Source organism: Heloderma suspectum, chromosome 6, assembly GCF_057233095.1.
Source record: "Heloderma suspectum isolate Gila_16-S chromosome 6, 16-S_ref, whole genome shotgun sequence".
In the NCBI taxonomy this organism is placed as follows: Eukaryota; Metazoa; Chordata; class Lepidosauria; order Squamata; family Helodermatidae; genus Heloderma; species Heloderma suspectum.
Window position 1 is genome coordinate 73,438,266 of NC_139463.1, and position 20,750 is coordinate 73,459,015.

The 20,750-nt window shown below is 46.8% G+C and overlaps 1 protein-coding gene across 4 annotated transcripts in view; it reads right to left on the minus strand.

Annotated features, from left to right (window-relative positions):
• ETV4 (ETS variant transcription factor 4) overlaps positions 1–20,750 on the minus strand; it is a 70,886-nt gene that overhangs the window by 31,881 nt on the left and 18,255 nt on the right. For 2 of the 4 annotated variants that reach the window (XM_084808285.1, XM_084808283.1), the window contains 2 exons: positions 12,898–12,951; positions 8,780–8,903 (listed from right to left, as the gene is read on the minus strand). In XM_084808285.1, the coding sequence (XP_084664411.1) occupies positions 8,780–8,903; positions 12,898–12,951 (178 nt within the window). Of the gene's footprint in view, positions 1–8,779; positions 8,907–12,897; positions 12,952–20,750 lie in introns of all 4 variants that reach the window. The other 2 variants (XM_084808284.1, XM_084808282.1) reach the window with 1 other exon arrangement.

Below are 20,750 nucleotides of genomic sequence, written 5' to 3' on the forward strand. Positions count from 1 at the left end.
ATTCATTAGGAGATGTAGGAATCCAAGATAAAGCCAAGACAGCACATCTGGTTGATAAGGAGGGCAATGACATGGATCAGGGGCATTGTTAGTTGAAGGCCTATCTGGGCACGGGCCCCGGAACTTTTTTGAGCTGTGCCCCAGTTCTTTTGTGCTGTCCTAACTGCCTTTTTTTTTTATTATTACATTTTCCCATTGATTTGCATTGGAAAATAGAAATGGCCATACCTTTTTTAGTTTCTATGATAAATACATGAAATTTGGAGACCTGGTAGCCCCCATGGAGCTGATTAAACCTGTCCAATTTCAGGCAGTTAGGTGCAGTTGTTTTTGTGCTAGTCACAGGTACAATTCGCTATTTTCAAGAAAAACTATCAAAGCAAAGAGCTATAATTTTTTTGTGCTTCCACATAAGTGCATGGAATTTGGGGACCTGGCAGCCCCTATGGAGCTGACTGAGCCTGTTAAGGTTCAGACAGTTAGGCCCAGAGGCTTTGGTGTTAGCCATGCATAAAGTTTCCTTTTCTCAAAGAGCAAAATAAAAAGTAAAAACTGTCAAGCCACGCAGGGGATTAGAGATCCTAATAAGAAGGTGTTTAAGGAGACTGTTAGGTGGTCACTATCCCTAATCTCTGGTGGGGGGCCCCATGAGGTACAAAAAACCTCTGTCCCTCTACTTTTCTGCTCTTACATGCCCACTGTTGTGAGCTTGCTTGCAATGAAATTTTGAAGAGGGAGATGAAAGGGAAGAAAGAGCTCCAAGTGAAATACTGGTATTTCACACAGCATCTGATTTCACTGCCCCAAACTGGAACCTTTGGATTCTGCAGAAGTTTAGTAGCTTCAGTACAGCAAAGGATCCAATCAGCCTCCACAAACTCCTTTCTCCCCCTCCACTTTCATTTCTCCTAAATAGCTGTAGGACTCAAATTATTCCAAAAGGAGGGTTAGGACTATGTGGCATCATGATTAAGGAACTGCTGATGCTTTTAAATCAGTTCTAGAGTTTTAAAAAAAGCTAGGAAAAGCTCTCAGCCACCTCACTTCATAAAATTAATGTAAGTATGTACAATCCTTACAAACCCTCCACAGCCTCCTAAATTCCTCTGAATTACTACCTCTCTGAAAGGAGCCACTTAGCTTAGGGAATTCTCTCTAACCTCCACCCCCACACACATTTCCAATCACCATTCTTCTTTACTTCTTCCCTCCCCTATCTTGTTCTTTTGTTCTCTTCTTTATTCCACCCAGGGCATACCTTGAGGAATTCTTAAAGAGAATTCTCTTCAGTGGGCAAGAGAAGTTCTGAACTGTATTTGATTTTATACAAACAGACAAGAGGGGTGGTTTTTCTCCTTCTTACTCAAGCGTTTGAGAAAAATGGGTTCACATGGTTGCAGAGAAACAAATCTGGGGCTGTTTTGTTTGCCAGTTGCCATTATCCAGCAATAGGGAGGGCTGTAGTTCAGTGGTAGAGCACATGCTTGGCATGCAGAAGGTCCCGGGTTCAATCCCCAGCATCTCCAGGAAGGGCTAGGAAAGAATCCTGCCTGAAACTCTGGAGAGCCGCTGCTGCCAGTCAGCATCAACAATTCTGGGCTAGATGGACCCAGGGTCTGACTCAGTACAAGGCAGCTTCCTATGTTCCTATGAACAGAAAGCTTTAATAAAAAACAGAAGTTTTTGGTTTGTTTTATAAGTGGAGGAGTAAATAATAAATACTGCTCATTTATACAATCCTATGTATGCTTACTCAGAAGCCCCATTATGTTTAATGAGGTTTACTCTCAGGAAAGTGTGCATAGCATTCCAGCACAAGTTACTTTTGCAGGGAGGATTGCACCCTGATGTTCAGCATGTTTACTCAGAAATAAGTCCTGAGTTGTGAGCATGGTACTGCAGGCTTAATACAGTGCCTATCCAATTCCATCTAATGGATTGACTAGCCTTTCAGCTCAGTCCTGTGCATGTTCTGTCATTTGTGGGTGGGTGGTTTTGCATGAACTCTAGCTTCAGTGGTGAGGGAAAGGCACTTAGTACATGCTCAGAGTTTTTCCATAACTTAGCTGTAGTTTTGAAAACAAACTCATTGGCTGAATCCTGGTGAAGTCTTGGTACAAATGACACTATGGGGAGGAAGATACAATGAGAGCTTGTGCGTAACAAGGAGGAGGTAGAAGAGATTTGCACAGAACAAAAGATCTGTTTTGATGAAGAGTTGCTGGAGGATGGTAGGATGAGGAGGGATGGTTGCATGGAGGGGAATAGAATTGGTAGGGGGAGAATGTAAGTGCTCAGTGGTGAAAGAAAAGCATCCTCCATATGCTCAGAGGCACTCTATATTTAAGAACATAAGAAGAGCCATGCTGCATCAGACCAAGTTCCATCTAGTCCAGCATTCTGTTCACACAGTGGCCAACCAGATGCCCATGGGAAACTCACAAGTAGGACATGAGTGCAATAACACCTTCTCACCCATGTTCCCCTGCTGCTAACATTGGTGAAATGTAAATAAATTCTAGTAATTCCAAATTTGCAGGCATGTATATGGTTCAGAAACTCTGCAGGTTTCTTGCCTGGGGGACACCTCTAATGACCGGTGCATTTTCATACAAAATCTACCCAAAAAATATTAGGGAGGGGGGGAAGGGAAGGGAAGGGAAGGGAAGGGAAAGCAAATCACTCCCTCCTTCAAATTGGAAAACTCCCCTTCCACATGACCTGCTGCCCCTATCCTTCTGAAACTTTGCTGGTTTCTTACTTAGGGGCACTTCTAGACCATCTGTGATTTTCAGAACAATGGTCCACAAGGAACATAGAGAGAGAAATATGTCCTCTTTTGGAGACCTTAAAATGTCAAGGCCACCCTTGCACAAAAACCCTTGTAGCTATCATTCTGAAATTTGGTAGGCATCATCTCCTCTGATGGGGCAATGAATCTTGAAATTTTTATCTTATTCTTCCAAGGAATAACAATGCTATTGGCAGTTCCCTTTAAAAGAAAATCAAAACACAAATCCTACACCTATTTTTTCTGACATTGGGCAGGTGTAATCCCCTTCAAGGGGGCTACTATGCCTGAAATTACCATCCAGCTCTGACCAAGAGAAAAAAGTTACAGGTTTTTTTTTTTCTAATTTCCCATGGTAGTCAACAGGAAGCATAAAGACTCATTTTTCCAAACCTTGACTCAGGTCTGGTGCTGAGCTGAAGCGGACTGACTACAAACTGGCCCGAGCAGAAGTGGGATGTTTTCCAAAACGCTGAATCAGGGTCTGAGTTGGTGGGGTGGGGGGGTAGTGCACACTTCTTATGTATGTATGTATGTAATCTATGCACACACATAAGCACACCACATGCACACACACACAAACACACACACAAACACACACACACACACATTAGAGGTCCATTTAGACTCGGGGGGAGAGAGAGAGAGAGAGAGAGAGAGAGAGAGATGCACGTGCAGATTTGTGTTATGGGCCTGTGCCCCGGATCTTTTAAGAACCTAGCAACTCCCCTGACGTCAATGGATGTGAAAAATGATCAAGGGGACAAAAGTTTGGGAGATTAATAAGAGACGTTTGATAAATCAACTATATACACACACAGCACTACAACCACAGTCTCAGCACAAATATTTAGGATCATCCACTGAAACTGACAGCGGGCCTGTTTGAAACAAACCAAGAGGAAGTCCTTTGCGCAAATATTTATTTATTTATTTATTTATTGCATTTATACCCCGCCTTTCTCCCTCTCGCAAGGAACTCAAGGCGGCTTACATTATCCTCCTCCTCACCATTGTATCCTCACAACAACAACCCTGTGAGGTAGGTTGGGCTGAGAGTCTGTGACTGGCCCAAAGTCACCCAGTGAGCTTCCATGGCCAAGTGGGGACTAGAACCCGGATCTCCCGGCTCCCAGTCCGTCACCCTCACCACTACACTACACTGGCTCTCAAATATATAAATATATAAATAGCCTGTGGAAGTCAGTGCTGCAGGATGTTAAGATGGCCTCTGTGTTCAAGACTTGAGGCTAGGTTTCTCCAGTGACAGACCTAGTGGATTCAGCTAAGCCGTTCAGCTGGCTAGCTAGCTAGCACGCCCACCCACCCACCGGCCACAACAGCTGAACATGAAGATGGAGTGTGTGCAAAGACAAGACTCGCTTGCCTCTGCCTAGTGGCACTCAGGTGTGCTCACCGCATCCAGGCCGGGCAGTGCAGAGTCCTGATTTAGCTGGAGCTAGTGATGCATGGAAATTTCATTTTGTTTCATTTTTTAAAACTTGGATTTGCCCTGTTCACATCCCTGACGCAAATGTGAATGGGAGCACAGTTTGTGAAGAAAGTTCACATGGTCCTGAGTTTGCAATCGTGCTTGCAAAAGGTCTACTTTAGAAAAATGTGTGCTTTAAAAATGCTCATTTTAAACACACACACACACACACACACACACTTTCACATCTGTGGAGGGGGGAATACCATTTGGGTACACATTTTTTTTTTTAAAAAAACTTGTACCCAAATGCACAGTTATTTATTTATTTATTTATTTATTTATTACATTTCTATCCCACCTTTCTTCCATCCTGGAACTCCAGGTGGCTACATGTGGTCCCCAGGTGGTCTCCCCTCCAAGCACTGACCAGACGTATCACTCATCCTCCAATCCGTAGCTAGAGCAAGAAGGGACAGCAGGCCAGATATAGAGGCTTGCAGTGGCTGGAAAGAAGCCAGGATGTGCATCAGATGGATCTGGGCTCCTTGGGTTGGGGGGAGGTGAAGCAGCAGATTCTAGAGAGCAGCGAATGATCAGGATTCTTGAGTCAGAGTTAGTCAAGTTCCTCCTGTCACCCCACACAGACATACGCAATCCAATTTTGCTTGTGCCAAATGGTCACTAGTCCTCAGGAAAGCTTCCCTGTCCAGAAGCAGGATACTTCTGACTGTCTTCATAGAATCAGAGAATTTGAAGAGACCTTGGAAGTCATCTAAACCAGCCCCCCAGCCCCCTGCCCCACTCAATGCAGGAGTCTTGCAAGCACAGCATCCCTGACAGGTGGCCTCTGCTTAAATGCCTCTGGCAAACGAGAGCCCATAACCTCCCCAGGCGGTCTGTTCCATTGCTGAACAGCCCTCACTGTTAGGAATTTTCTCCCAATGCTTATCCAAATCTGCTTCCATGCAATTTCCACCCCTTGGTTCTAGGGGCAACTCTAGAGCAACAGAGAACAAGTCTGCTCCACAGGGGTGTTGCTAGGCAGTTAAAAGATCTGGGGCCTAGGCCCACAGATCTGCATAAAATCTACATATGCTTATTTATATCTATCTGTTCAAATGTATAAATAATTGCTAGGATTTATTTAAATTTCGCAGTAGGCCAAGCCAGCCAATTCACTTCTCATCCAAATCATCTCAAATAAAATGAATTGTTCAATGAATTTTCACCCTGCCCCAAATCATCCCAAACCAATGAAAAAGGTTTTTTTCAAAGCTTAATTGCCATAAAGGGAAATATATTTTTGGTGGGAGAGTGAGAAGGGGAGAGTTAACCCTTCCCTCCCAGGGCACAATCCCCCTTGAAAATTGCCCCCTGAGGCCATTAAGCTGAGGGGGGGAAACTATCATCAGCAGCGGTGGACACTCAGGGCTCTGGGGAACAGATCCAGGCCATAGGATGTAGCATCAGGGCTGGAGGCCCAGGGGACCAGGCCTAGCAATGCCCCTGCTGCTCCATCTTCTGCGCAACAGCCTTCAGGTAAAACAGTCAGGCTATCCTGTCTCCCCTTAATATTTCCTTCTCCATCCCCAGCTCTTTCAACGGTACCTCACTGGACTCGGTTTCCACAACTTCTCATCATCCTGGTTGCTCTTCTCTGGACATGCCCACACTTGCCAATGTCCTCCTTAAAAGGTGGTGGCCAGAGCTGGATGCAGGACTCCCAATGTGGCCTGAACAGCTCAGAAGAGGGTGGAACTGTAGCCCTTTGCAGGCATTCATCCTGCACACGTGAGAACTAAAGGCAAAGGGGGCAAAACCTCTTTCAGCCTGAGGGCCAAATTCCATTTCAGAGAAGCTCTCAGGGGCTGCATTCCAGTGGTGGGCGGAGCCAAAGGAAAGGGGGCAGGGCCAAAATCCCTTTGTCCTCTCCCTTCGCAATCAACATACTCCAGGAAACAAGGCTTCAGGCTAACTCCACTTCATTAGCTAAGGACTAGCTTCTTTACAAATACAGATTCTAGGAAACTCTCAGACTGCATAGAACCAGCTAATCCACAGATCTACGAACATCAATAGAGGAGATGGAAGTGGAAGTTAGAGAAGTTGCCAGCAATCTGGGCATGAACGTCACGGCCGGACTTGCTTGGCAGCGATGCCCCTCCCTTATGGTGGCTCCCTCCTACCACGGCTTCCATGAGTGGTCAACCTGGCAGAGTGTCTGAGCCCTGCCCCCAACTTTTCCCGCTTCGCTCTGCGATGGACCCTAGCTTCCCTCAAGTCATGCCCCTCACCCTCCATCTCCTCCTCCAAAACTTGCGTTCTCATGGTGGAGGAAGGGGGGAGCCGCCCAGGCTGGACCATCTGTGGGTCAAGGCCTTGGGAAGAAAGTCTTGCCATATCTGGGCTCACTGCGGAGGGTGCCTCCCTCTGTTCTGGCCGTTCCCTTCCCAATTCCAAATCTGAGCCGCCAGACATCTCCACACAGATTCATTCCTGACAATACCAGTGTGGTGTAGAGCCAGTGTGGTGTAGTAGTGAAAGTGTTAGACTGGGAACCAGGAGATCCGGGTTCTAGTCCCCACTCGACCATGGAAGCTCACTGGGTGACTTGGGGCCAGTCACAGACTCTCAGCCCAACCCACCTCACAGGGTTGTTGTTGTGAGGATAAATGGAGGAGGACTACATACACCACCTTGAGTTCCTTAATGAGGAAAAAAGGCGGGATATAAATGTAATAAATAAATAAATAAACAAACAAACCAGCCTATTTTAGCTTAAAGCTCAGACTGACAGTAACTGAGCCTTAGGGGAGGCATTGCAACCTTTTAGAATGGGGAACAAAACTTGCAAAAACTGGAAACCACCCAACTGACAATCAAGGGAAAGGGGTAGGGCTTGAGGAAGTGGGTGGCCATCTGGGGAACCCTGGAGGGCCAAATTTGGCCCCCAAGCCTGAGCTTCCGCACCCCTCACTAAAAAGATGAAGAGGATGAAGGTGCACACACAAACCCCACCCCCAACATCCCCACATGGGCTGCCCCCAAACAGCCTGTTCCAACTTTGCTGCGTCGAGTGGGGTTCCCAACTGCGTAGAGCAACCTTTCCCCAACCTGGTGCCCTCCAGATGTTTTGGACTTCTGCTCCCATCAGCCCCAGCCAGCATACCTAATGATCAGGAATGTTGGGAGTTGTGGGCCAAAACGTCTGGAAGGCACCAGGTTGAAGAGAACATGAGTAGAAGCCCCTGAGGAACAATGCAAGAAGGTTTGGGGACTCATGTTCCCAGAACCATTGTGTGTGCAGCCCCAGCTCACCGCACAGCTTTTTAGCCCTGTGAAGGCTGAACACAGGTTGTTGCTTCTTGTGATCTGAGGATGGGTGAGAAATTCCCTCTGTCAAGGAATTTTTTGATGGATTTACCCAGTTTGCACCTCCTGAGAAAAAACGGAGCACTTCGTCTCAGGCTAAATGTGCACATAGAAAAACACACGTGCAACGGGGAGAAATGCATGCAGAACAGCTTCGCAGCAGTATTAAGTACCTGGGGGGAAAATGTGTACCTTTTAAAATGTGCAAAGAAATATGTAAAATAGGGGCAACGCACACACAAAAACTACGCATTTCCATACAGATTTTTTAAAAACACACTAGCTCATGCAGAAATGGGATGGAATGGGCTTAACCTCAAAATCCCGATAACCTTGAGGTGACCGAGCCTGAAGGATCGATTTACAGATGTTAAGGCTTGCGGGGGGGAACCCGGGGGAAAATCTTACAACTTTTGGGGGGTCAAACTTTCCTAAAAAAAAAATCCCTGGGGAAAAAATGGTGGGGCTTGGAATATTTCCAGTCCCCCCCTCATTTTTTCTGGGCTTTTCTCCCCTAGGCCTTCACATCCCTAGATCCGTCCATCCCTAATAATAGGAACATAGGAAGCTGCTTTATCCTGAACCAGACCACTGGTCTATCTAGCCCAGTATTGTCAACACTGACTGGGAGCAGCTCTCCAGGGTTTCAGGCAGGATTCTTTCCTAGCCCTTCCTGGAGTTGCCGGGGATCGAACCTGGGACCTCCTGCATGCAAAGCCGGTGCTCTACCACTGAGCCACGGCCCCTCCCTAAATAGAACCATAGGAAGTGGCCTTATACTGAGTCAGACCCTGGGGCCATCTAGCCTAGTATTGTCGACACTGACAGGCAGCAGAGGCTCTCCAGGGTTTCAGGCAGGATTCTTTCCTAGCCCTTCCTGGAGATGCCGAGGATTGAACCTGGGACCTCCTGCATGCAAAGCGGGGGCTCTTCCACTGAGCCACGGCCCCTGGATATTTTGCTTCAAGCTTATCAACAGGGGGTAGATGCTGCCGCACATATGGCTCTAGAAGCACGGCTTGGCATCTCAGCTGGCCACTGGTTGAGCAAGGCAGAGTAGATGGAGGACCCTGCTTCTGGTCCAGCGCGGCCATTCTCAACGCCCGGTTGCGAACACTGGGAAAGCCACTCAGAATGGGAGACACGCCTCATGTGAAACGAGCACGATCGGACAGCCTTACCTGGCATAGAGGCATTGCTCTCCGTTGCGGTACTGGAACGGCTGCCTGTGTCTGCAGGACCCGGATGCTTCTGAACACGGGCTCTGGGGTTCCTTTTTGATTTTAGCTGGCGGACTGTGCAAGGCTACTGGAAAAAAGCGGGGGAGAACCTTAGACGTCGAGGCCGCCCACGTTCCACTACCGACAGAGACAGGCAAGAGTTGCTCAGAGGCAAGCTTGAAAAAGGTGAGCGAGGGTTCCCCCTCCCTCCCACCCAGCTCCAAATGGGTGGATGGGGGCAATATTTGCCCCAGATGCTGCATTTAGAATAATAAAGCAAAATTATTGTGGGGGGCTGGGGGCTCTGGTGCCAGTGGGGCTGTGAATACCCTCTGGGTTTCAGTCAGAGTCAGCCAGAGCTATCCAAGGTGCTGGACCTAGTTTGGGGATTGGGTTCAGCACCTCAGATAGCTCCTTTAGAGCTCTGACTGAGACACAGAACGGATTCACAGCCCCACTGATATCGGAGCCACCAGCCTCCACTGGTGCTAGGACTCCATGGGACCAGAACGCGGCTCGAGCCTCCCCAGGCCAAGTCTTGGCAGCTTGGGTTGGTGCATGCACACAGAACAGAGGTGGCAACTTTTTTGGCTGTTGAAGGCCACCGGTAGTGGGCAGGGCAAAAGCCAAAAGTGGGTCCTCTTTCTTCCACCTCCATTTCTCTGCTGCCAGGGAAGGGGGAGATTGCTCCTGCCAGGGGTCTGAACCAATGCAGCGAGATTTTTAAATTAGGCCGAGGGCTACAGGATACCTACCCTGGCACAGAGTGCCCTTTGCATGCATGCACACATGCCTTTGGTGCCTGTACCAGTCCAGGGGTTAGATCTGGACTTAGCCATACTGAGAGTATTGCTTTATTTTTCATACATGTACTGCTGCATTTTAAAATCATGTTCTCTGTTTTTAGCTGTTCAGTTATTTGTCTCTTTTAGGGCGCAATCCTATGCACGTTTAGACAGAAAAAAGTCCTACAACTCCCAACATGCCCCTGCCAGTATGACTAGCTGTGGAATGCTGGGAGTTGTAGGACCTTTTCCTGTCTAAACGTGCATAGGATTGCGCCCTTAAATGCTGAAATTTTGTTGCTGCTTTTAAAGTAATTCTTCTTGATGTGCTGTATTATTGGTTTTTATCATTGATTGTAGTGGCTTTGCTTTTATTACGTATGTCACCTTGACAGCTTCAGCTATCTGGCAATTCATAAACCATGTTATTTATAATAAAATAATAATAATAATTTTATTATTATTTGCCAGTCAGAACAGTCTACTGTATTTGACCTACAGCCATTTTGAACAACATAACTGAATACATCATGCAATGCCAGAACATAAACATGAATCAAGTTAACAAATCACCCACACCGTCAACTGAAGTAGTATTCAGAGTGACTGCGCAAACATGTTTTGACGCCTTAGCAAATAGGGCTGTTTTGTGTGTGACATGAGGGTTGCAATCTGACAGTAACCAGCAAATCTTCACGTAGATAAAATGATAATAATAACAACAATAACAATAATGAGTTGACCCACTGAAATCAATGGGACTTATGTTATTCATGACTAATCTAAGCCCCACTGATTTCAGAGGGTGCACTTTAAGTTTGACTCCATCAGGAGCCAACCCCATCTGCACACACAAGAAACACTCCTAGCAAAAGTAGGGTTCCCACATTATTGTAAGTACGTGCGCAACAGCACGAGGGAGGCTTGACTGCTAACCGGCGTTGCTCATATGTGGAAGAGCTGAGAACAACCTACGATTGGTAAAGGCAGGGCTGTGGCCAGAAATTGCGTGACACAACGGATAGGAGCACATACGGGGGTGTGGAGCTGGGGTACACCACACAGCGACAGCAAGGCCAGTTGGGTGGGGTGGAATCAGTGCAGCACAGCCAGAAATTGTACAGCAGCTTTCCCCAGGCTCCTCCTGGTATGCTGGACTAAAATTCCCATCATCCCCAGCCAGCATGGCTGCCGTAGGGGCAGCTGAATGTGTTTAAGTGATTTGAAATTGCATTGAATAGTAAGGTAAAGGTGTCCCCAACCAGTCGTGTCCGACTCTAGGGTGTGGTGCTCATCTCCATTTCTAAGCTGAAGAGCCAGCGCTGTCTGAAGACGCTTCCGTGGTCATGTGGCCGGCATGACTGAACACCGAGGTGCACGGAATGCTGTTACCTTTCCTGCCGAGGCAGTACCTATTTATCTACTTGCAATTTCTTGCTTTCGAACTGCTAGGTTGGCAGGAGCTGGGACTGAAGACGGGAGCTCACTCCGTCACGCAGCACTTGGGTCTCGAACTGCTGTCCTGCCGACCTTCCGGTCTGCAGTTCAGTGCCTTAACCACTAAGCCACCGCAGCCCCATTGAATAGTAAATAAGTATAAATAGCATTTTAGAGACCTAGTTCTAAATCGTTATGGTTGCTTTATCGATTCCTGTGCTGTTTATTGTTTTGCATTGCACTGCATTTTATTCTTTTAAATATTTGCATTGTATGTTATATTTCTAACCGCTTTATGGCATTTTGATTATTTAACTGTTTGTAATCAGCCCAGAAAACACTAGTTACTGGGCAGATTAGAAATGTAATAAATCAAATAAATAATTGTAGAATTAAAAATGAAGGCCTAGGGCCGGGCAGTTATACCAGCCCCTTTGCAGGTGGCCAGAACAATGGGAGCTGGGAACAAGTTTCCTCCTTACCAATCATTTGACCTTTTCACTGCTACAAGCAGAAAGATTAATTAAAAAAGAAGTTCGCTAACATTCTGGGAAAGGGCCTGGAATATCCCATGCAGTGCAATCTCATACATGTCTACTCAGACATTAAGCTCCGTTGGGATCCATGGGAATTACTCCCAGGTAAGCAAACCTAGGATTGCAGCCTGGAGAAGTCAAGTCCTCACCACCCTTCCCTCTTGCCCAGTGACTACAGCTCTGGGTGAACGGCTAAAAAAGGAAAGTGTTTTGAAGTGATCAAGATATATTACTAAGGACGTTTACAAGCTCATAGCTTTCTGGTTGCCAGAGGAGTCCTCGAGAGCAGGGGATCCCTGGAGGAGGAACTGCCACTTCCTTAGGCCCGAAGGCAAAAGATTGGGGTGGGGCAGTTTTACCTTTCCCCTTCCCTTCTGCACACAGGTGTTTTTCTGCCTTCCCATCGACCCCAATGGAAGGAAAATGAACGATGCCAGCTTCAGGGCTGGCATAGTTCAGCCCTTGTTTTGGGTGTGTCAGGGGAATGGGGGAAGAATAAGAACCTGCAGAGTCATATCCTCCCCCAACACAATGCAGGAACACCCTGTTTTCCTGGCTCAACTAATGCAGCAGCAAAGCAGGAACAGTGGCAAAAAAGAGGAGACCTATGATCTCTCCGCCACCCGTTCACGGATCCCAGGACCAGCACCCTAAGCGGTCTGCATTTGTTACCTTTTAGAATTCCAAACATTTTAATCGATTTTCACCAACATTCACATGGGGTGGGGGGTCAGAAGAAGCATCCATCATTCTAAATATAAATCGGCCACAAAACCTACTCTTTGAAATATTTGAGAGCTGCTCCCCTTCTACGATCCCAAATCCAATTCCCAAAGGATAGTTGTTGTTTTTTAAAAGACAGAGAAAATAACAATTGGTCTGAAGCAGCCTTCCCTAATCGGATCCTTTCCAGATGTGCTGGATGGCAACTCCCAGAATTCCCAGCCAAGCTGGCTGGGAATTCTGGGAGTTGCGGTCCAGCACATCTGGAGGGCACCAGTGTGGGGAAGGCTGGTCTGAAGGGATCAATCAACATTTGTAAGAAGTAGCAGCGGCAGCAGCAAAAATAACAGCAAGTTAGCAAAGTTAAATATACAGCGGTAAGTAAGACCCGTCATCTGAAAAGCACTGAAGTTTAGAACAGAGTTTATTCTTATAGCCTGATCCTATGCAGAGACAGATGAACCCATCATTTTCAGCGGAAAGTATCGGGCTGCTGGCGTTTCAGACTCTCGCATCCTATTTCAGTAGCTCATCTCCTTCTGGTCTTTCCCACCACAGCCCTGCCTTCCCCTCCTCTCTTCCAGGTCACAGTACTTACAGTTTTCTGAATGGAAGTCAGGCACAAATTGCTCATCGCTGTCCGGAACTTGAGCTGCAAAGTGGGAGAAAGAAGGACGAGTGATATTTGGCATTCTGCTCAAGGCCTTATTAAAACCAGGCACTAGGAGAAGGAGAAGAAGAGACTATATATGAGATGGGAATGCATCACTGCCAGGAGACAAAAGCTGGTTTCACCCTTGGGACTCAATCACTTCTACGTAATCTTTTCCCCAGTAGATTTGCCCATTAGCAGGGCTGGCTCTTTCCTTTTTTCTTTAGAGCATCAAGAACCCAGGGTTTATTTTTCCTTCTTCTTTGTCACCATGCAGTACTGATTGCCGAATGCTTCAGACCAAGTTGAAACAGAAGCAGAAGCCCATCTAGTGCAAAGTCCAGGTCGAAAGCCAGGCTAGCTAAGCCATCAGTCCTCACTGATCAAGCCAGACCGCAGCTAGGCACAAGCAGAGAGAAAGACAAACTGGACCAAGAGGAGCCTGTAGGTTAAAGAGCTCCAGATAACTTGAGCAAGCCAGCTGAACAACAACGTTCAACTTTTAGCACCGTGTGATGTATGTTCTAGGACTTTTATCATCCTTGAAGCGTTCATCTGAATCCCTTGCAGAGTGCCTAGACTTCTCCTGTCTTACAAATCCTGACAGAGCAATTACTCTCGGGGTGCCATCTGCACTGGCTGTCTTTGGTCAGCACAGAACAGGGGTCCCAAATCTTTTTGGGCTGGTGGCCACATTTGGAATTTTGAAAGCGTGTTGTGGGTGCTCTCACAAAATGGCTGCCCTGAGGTGGCTTGCCTGCCATGAGGCTGTTACTGGTGGTGGGGAGACAGTCACAAAACACCTATTTCCCAGGTGGCAAACTGTTGTGTCTAAATGAAAAGTAACTTGCCCAAGAACTTAAGTAGAAGTCAGAGGTGAGGTCTGAGTTCCAAAACACAAAAACACTCTTGGACCCACAATTTCTGCTCCAACACCCATTCCACAGAAGGCAAACCCACCATTTTTATTTGGCGAATCTCTCCGTGTCAGCTGTGCTTTACCGTGGCTATTCTTTCAGCACATTCAGGAGGCCCATCAGCCAACGAAGGAAATCTTAACAGTGCAATCCCGCGCATGCTCACGCATAAGACAGTGCCACTATGTGTAATGGGCCTTACTCCCAAGAAATCCTATGCAACACTTTCTTGGGAGTAAGCTCCACTGAACGCAACAACCATTACCACTGAGTACCTCTGAATAAACATATACAGCATTGTGCCGTGTTGTTAAGCAATCAGTTAAAATGTGCACAGAAATCAAATAAAAGCAATAGTCCTGAAACAAAAAGCATATTTTATTTTTAGGCGAATCACACCTGCATGTTGTAATAGCAGCTAACTTTTCTTCCTGTGTGAAAGAGGAGGGGGAATGCCTTATCTAAGATGGTGCAAAGATTTATGATGGTCATAGACTGGCATAAATACAGCTAAAACCCCAATTTTAAATTTAAAGAGTTTAAATTACTTAAATTGTACTACCCAATAGCCCAAGATCTTTGGGTGGTTCACAAAATAAACCTTAAAACACACACATACAAAATTATAAGATCATAAAACATAATGTAAAAAATCCAAACAGATTTCACGCAGCAACATAATAAAACCAAAGCAAAATAAAAACCAAACTAAAAACAGCAGCAGGGCAAGAATCTTAAAAGTGTAAGAACCTATGAAGAGCCTATCAAGTCCTGCAATGTGTTTGTAGAGTGGCCAACCAGCTGCCCAAGGGAAGCCCACAAGCAGGACATGAGTGCAACAGCACCCTCCCGCCCATTTTCCTCCGCAGGCAGTATCAGAGACATACTGCCCCTGATCTTGGAAGTGATATATAGCCATCAGGACTAGTAGCGATTGACAGCCTTCTCCTCCATGAATTTCCTAATCCCCTTTTAAAGCCTTCCAAGTTGGTGGCCATCACTGACATGGTTTTTAAAAGCTTAAGGACCAAAAAGCCTGGAAGAACAAAAAGGTCTTCACCTGGCACCTAAAGGACCGCAATGCAGGCAGCTGGTGAGCCTCTCTAGGGAAGGGATTCCACAACCGGGGTGCTACCACTGAAAAGGCCCTTTCCTTTGCAGCCATCCACCTAATCTCATTAAAACTAATGTTTTAGGTTAGTTTTAGGTAGGTTAGGCCGAGGTGCAATCTTATGCATGTTTAGAGAGAAAAAAACTCTTACAACTCCCAGCATCCCTTCAGCCAGCCATGCTGGCTGGGGCATGCTGAGAATTGTAGGAGTTTTTTTCATGGAATCATAGAACAGTAGGGTTGGAAGGGGCCTACAAGACCATCAAGTCCAACCTGCTGCTCAGTGCAGGAATCCAAGTCAGAGCATCCCTGACAGAGGGCTGTCCAGCCTCGTCTTGAATGCCTCCAGTGTGGGAGAGCCCACCACCTCCCTAGGTCATTGGTTCCATTGTCGTATTGCTCTAACAGTCATGATGCAATCTTATGCATGTTTAGAGAGACAAAAGTCAGCTGGGGAATGCTGGGAGCTGTAGGACTTCTGTCTGTCTAAACATGCATAGGATTGTAACCCATGTCAGTATTTCTTCAGTCTTATTCTCATTGCATTCTTCTTCTTCTTCTTTTCCTCCTCCTCCTTCTTTTCCTCCTCCTTCTTTTCCTCCTTTTCCTCTTTTCCTTCTTCTCCTCCTTCTCCTCCTCCTCCTCCTCCTCCTTGCAAAACCTCAACCTTATTGACAGTGACCACACATTTCTGGAACTCTGTTCTAGCGGAGGTACATCCCGCCCTGTCACTGCAAGCCTTTAACCTGCCCTTAGAGATCCACATAATTATTACAGCTCTCTCTTAATAAGGTTGCTGTATATGTGATGCGGTTTTACATGTAATTATTTGTTTAATCTTAATTGTTTGTACTGGGCCATAAGTTAGTTGTTATGTTATTTAGAGGTTGTTATTCCCATAAAAGGGAGCCTACAGATACTTTCAAATATATTTACAGAAATAAAACATTGAATCACCTTGCTCAAAGATTTCGTTAAATCTGACAATAATATCAACCTGGTCTCCGCAAAAAAGGGCAGTATAAGTAAGACATGTGCAATAGATTTAACTTCTCCAGTCCCACAAGGCCATAAACCATGTGCAGCAAAAGGAATACCCCGAAATCTTCCTTGTAGCAGTACAGAGGATAAAGCATGGAACCTAGCAAACTTTAGAGCATGCCGATAGTTAGGAAGATTTAACATCTGTAGTTTCTGTAAGCCTTTGTATTAAAAACAGTATTAAAATAAAATCAGTCTCCTACCTGATTAATTCAGGTACCTTTCCAGTCAAACGTAATTTTTAAAATGAGTAAATTTGACCCAACCTCTCCCAACCTAGTGCCTTCCAGATGTTGCGGACTACAATTCCCACCATCCTCAGCCAGTGTGGCCAAATTTATTTTAAAGGACAATATTATTTTTTGCATCAGTACATTCATATAACTGTGCTGATCCAAATGGCCATGCTGGCTGGGATGATGGACACTGTATTCCACCACATCTGGAGGGTACCCAGTTGGGGAAGGCTGATCTAACCAATTATCAGTTAATAAGGTGGCAACATTTACTAATTCCTTATTATTTAGAGAGCATCATCCACAGACATCAGTATTTATTTATTTCATTTATATCCCACCTTCCTTCCATTGTGGAACTCAAGGTGGCTACATGTGGTTCCCAGGTGGTCTCCCCTCCACGCACTGACCAGACCCAGTCCTGCTTAAGCTTCAGCAAGGCGGCTGCCTCATGTGCCTTCAGACCACGCCTGGAAGTAGCACATAACCCAAAGAGCTTACAACCTAAATGTAGACACAATGGCACAAAACAGTTGGGAATGAAGCATCCTCGTCTCTCTCTCTCTCACCCCCCCCCCCACACACAAAGTTACTAGCCTGCAAAAAGATGTATTCACCCTTCTTATGAAGAAAAAGCAGACAAGTGATAAAAACAATTGCAGTCTAGAAGCGCAATGGACTGTGGAAGGGAAAGCAGGGAATCTTCGCTAACCCGCTTAGCTTCATTTCTTCCACTGCCAGTACTGAAGCCAAGGGAACTGCCAAAGGAGGGACACATCATTCACTCAGCTAGAGGGAATTCCATGCATTCGCCAGCATGGAATTCCTGGTCGCCAATGGCGACCAGGTGAGTGATTAAATACAACACTGGAATAAAGGGCTACGAGGTTAGGGCTCCATGAGACAGGTAGATTTGGGGGAGAAACAGAGAGAGAGAGAGAGAGTGAGGTGGTACCATATAAGGCAGGTTTCTCCAGTCTGGTGAGAGTCTTTCTCCCTTGCACCACCTCCACCTACTCCATCCTTTGACCATTCATAGTTTCGATGTTTTGTTTTTAATACGTATGTTAGGTTTCCTGCATCTGTAGTATAAATAGAATCTTTCAGCTACTACAAGAGGCTGGTGGTTTTTAATGCCTTCCACATGGCCCTGACTGAAAGGGATATGCTGGCCTTCCTTCGACCTGGCTTGGAATACCGAGAGAAAAAGTTGGAGAATGTATCTTAAAGGGAACCAGGCAAACAAACAGCAACTCTCTCTTCCTGGAACTGAAGGTGGCAGAGGGCTATAGGGCAAAAATAGGCAAGATGCAAAAGACCCAGGACTAAATTTCCCAATGGTTTTTTCCTGCCTTCCCCAACCCTGGTGCCTTCCAGATGTGTCGGTGCTGGTTGGGGATGGTGGGTGTTGTAGTCAGGCGCCCTTGGAGGGCACCAGGTAGACAAAATGCATGGAGGAAAAGTCTACCAATGGTGACTAGTCATGAAATTTCCAGGTTCTGAGGCAGTATATCATGGAACGCCTGTGGTGGGAGAACACCAACAGGAGAGGGCGACTGCCTTCATGCCGGGCCAGCCCAAGACATTTTGCCGCCTGAAGCAAAGAAAAAGATGGCACCCCTCCCATTCCATGTATGAAAGCCAGCTGGCCTGCCAGATGAATCTGTCTTCAACACCGACAATGGTACAGCATCCTCCACTGCACCTGAAGGCAGCAGGCTAACTTAAGGAGCACACAGCAGACTGCATGGCACACAGGTTTTTCCTTCAACACCTTCCTGCCACCTCCCAAGATCTGCCGCCTGAGGCAACTGCCTCATTCTGCCTAATGGTAGGGCTGGCCCTGCCTTCACATCATGCTTGTGTAGGTATCTGGTTGGCCTCTCTAGAAAATAGAATGCTGGACTCAATACATAGGTCCCATTCCCCCAAGCTGGTGCCCTCCAGATGCTACAAACTACGACTCCCAGTATTCCTGACCATTGGCTGGGGTTGATGGGAACTGAAGTCCAAAACATCGGGAGGCCACCAGCTTGGGGGAAGGCTAAGAGAGGCCTATTCGTTCAGTTCTTATGTGGCATACACAAGCCTCTGCCACAACTTTGCGAGGTAGGTTAGACTGAGAGATGGAGCCTTGCCCCAGCTCACCCCGTGGGTTGAGTGGGGATCTGAACCAGGGTCTCCCTGACCTAAGGCCAACACTATGCTGGCCCCCATATTAGTGTGAGGAAGGGGCGCAACCCACACAATCATCTCATTATCTGTTACAGTCCAATGCTCTACTCCTTTCCCCACACAAAAATGTGTACTTTGTTAAATAAATAGACCAGGGATTAGGAACCTCCAGCCCGTGGGCCGCATCCAGCCCACAGGGGTTTCCCATCCTACCCCGCAAGCTTCTTTTGCCATTATCTCCGATCACTGAGGATATTTAAAGGCAATTAACCTTAAATACCCTGCAAAGAACAGAGCTGTTGCACAGAACTGAGGTGTACATTTTGCAAGCAGGCAGAGCTGCTTACTTGCGAGTAGACATGCAGAGGTTTGGTATTTGGGATGCTATTTGAAAGAACTACTGAGTGATTCAGTCCTGCCTACGTCTGAGTAGACATGCAGAAGCCTTGTCCTGCTTTACTTCAACGTGGGCTTAAAATGGTAATAATCCCATTTTGGCTCCGCCCACTCTGCTTTGGCCCCACCTACAGATGGGAAAAGTCTTGGGGGCCGCATTCCATCTGCAATCCATCTTGGGCTGAGAAAGGTTCCCCACCCCTGTGGTAGAGACAGGCAGACCTTCCTGCAGCAACAGAAGCCTCATGCCGCCCTCACCTCCTGATTACGATCCTGCACCTCCTCCGTAATCTAGGCTTTTATCTTTATTTTCTTTTTTAATGCTGAATTCGGGCAACTGTACCTGTTCCTCCCACTTCCCCACAACACACCCATTTGCTCAAGCCTTCTGAGTGGAAGCTGATGACTTCACTGTCACCATTTGCTGGAAGCCTGGAGATATGCAACTTCAGCATTCTTGGAAGAGAAAGTGGTTTTAAAAACACAGGCTGCAATTTCAGGGGGCGGGGGGAAGCAGAAGTGCATGGAAGACACCAGAGGAGAATGGGGAGTGCAAGAGAGGTGGAGAGAACGAAAATGAAACCCAGCAAGATCGCAGGCCGCAATGAACTTCCAAGGAGCAATCCTGTGGCCTCTAGACAGAGTTGGGGAGGCGCGGCACTCGGATATTTCAGATTCCTGGATCTGAGGTCAGAGACAGCCCTCCAAGCTCCAATCTGAGCTCCCCGCCCCCTTGCCCTCCCCATCACAACTGGCACAGAGAGAACCACAGCGGCTGCCTCTCCAAAGTTGCAAAAGCAACCTTGGAGAGTCAGCAAAGGGGGTGTTTCTGTGGGCGGGGAGGCGACAGGACTGGAGAGGCAGGCTTACAAAGCATCCCCAGGCCTTTCCAGCCTCTTTCCCTCCCACTCTGTGACCCCTCAGCTAGATGGGTGAAAAACTCAAATGTAGAGTGGGAGGTGCGGTGGAGGATGCTCATAATAAGCCTCCACATTCTGCACTGGCTACTCATCTGCCTCCGTGTTCTGCACTGGCTACTCATCCGTCTCCATGTTCGGAGGCTGATGAGTATCAAGGACAGATCTCATAGGACTGCACCCTCAATAGGATGCATTACAGCAGGGATTGAGAGGCAGTGAGGCAAAGCAGACGGAGCCCCCTTGTCCAACCAGGGGCCTTCCAGATGTGTTGGACTGCAACTCCCATCATTCCCATCACTGGCTATGTTGGCTGGGAATGATGGGAGATGTAGTCCAACACATCTGGAGGGCATCAGGGCAGGGAAAGCAGTGATAAAGTGTTGAATTTAGATTGGGGAGACCCAGGTTCAAATCCCCACTATATGATGAAGGTCACTGGCTGACCTCAGCCCAGTCATCCTCTCACAGCCTAACCTAACCTCGCAGGGTTGTTGTGAGGATAAAATTGAGGGGAGAGAGACTTATGTATCTATTTGCTGAATATCTTGGAACAAGGGCAGGATCAAAATGGAATTAATACAGAGACAACTCTGAAATCTTTTGGAGGAAAGGCAGGATGAAAATGTTTTAAATAAAACAAATAAACAAACAAACACTCTGAAGGTCCAGGAGCAAAGACCTCAGCCACCCCATCCCCTTCAGCATAGCAGAATCAAAGAGACATTTCCCAAAACGAAACCACAATCATCTCCCTTATGTCCTAGCTGGCAGGACAATTCTGAATGTTGTGAAGAGTGATCTATATGCTAGGTGGGAAAGAGCCATTTTTTTAAAAAGCAGTGCAATCCTATACATGTCTGCTGTCAAGAAGACAAGTCTGTCACCAGTGTTGATCTGAGCTGCCCCTGGGTTGGCAGAGCTGCCTTCGTTGTACACAAATAAACTTGTGTTGGATCTTACCCGCGTGTCCAGAGCTTAATTGGCGGGCAGCTGGGCACAGACC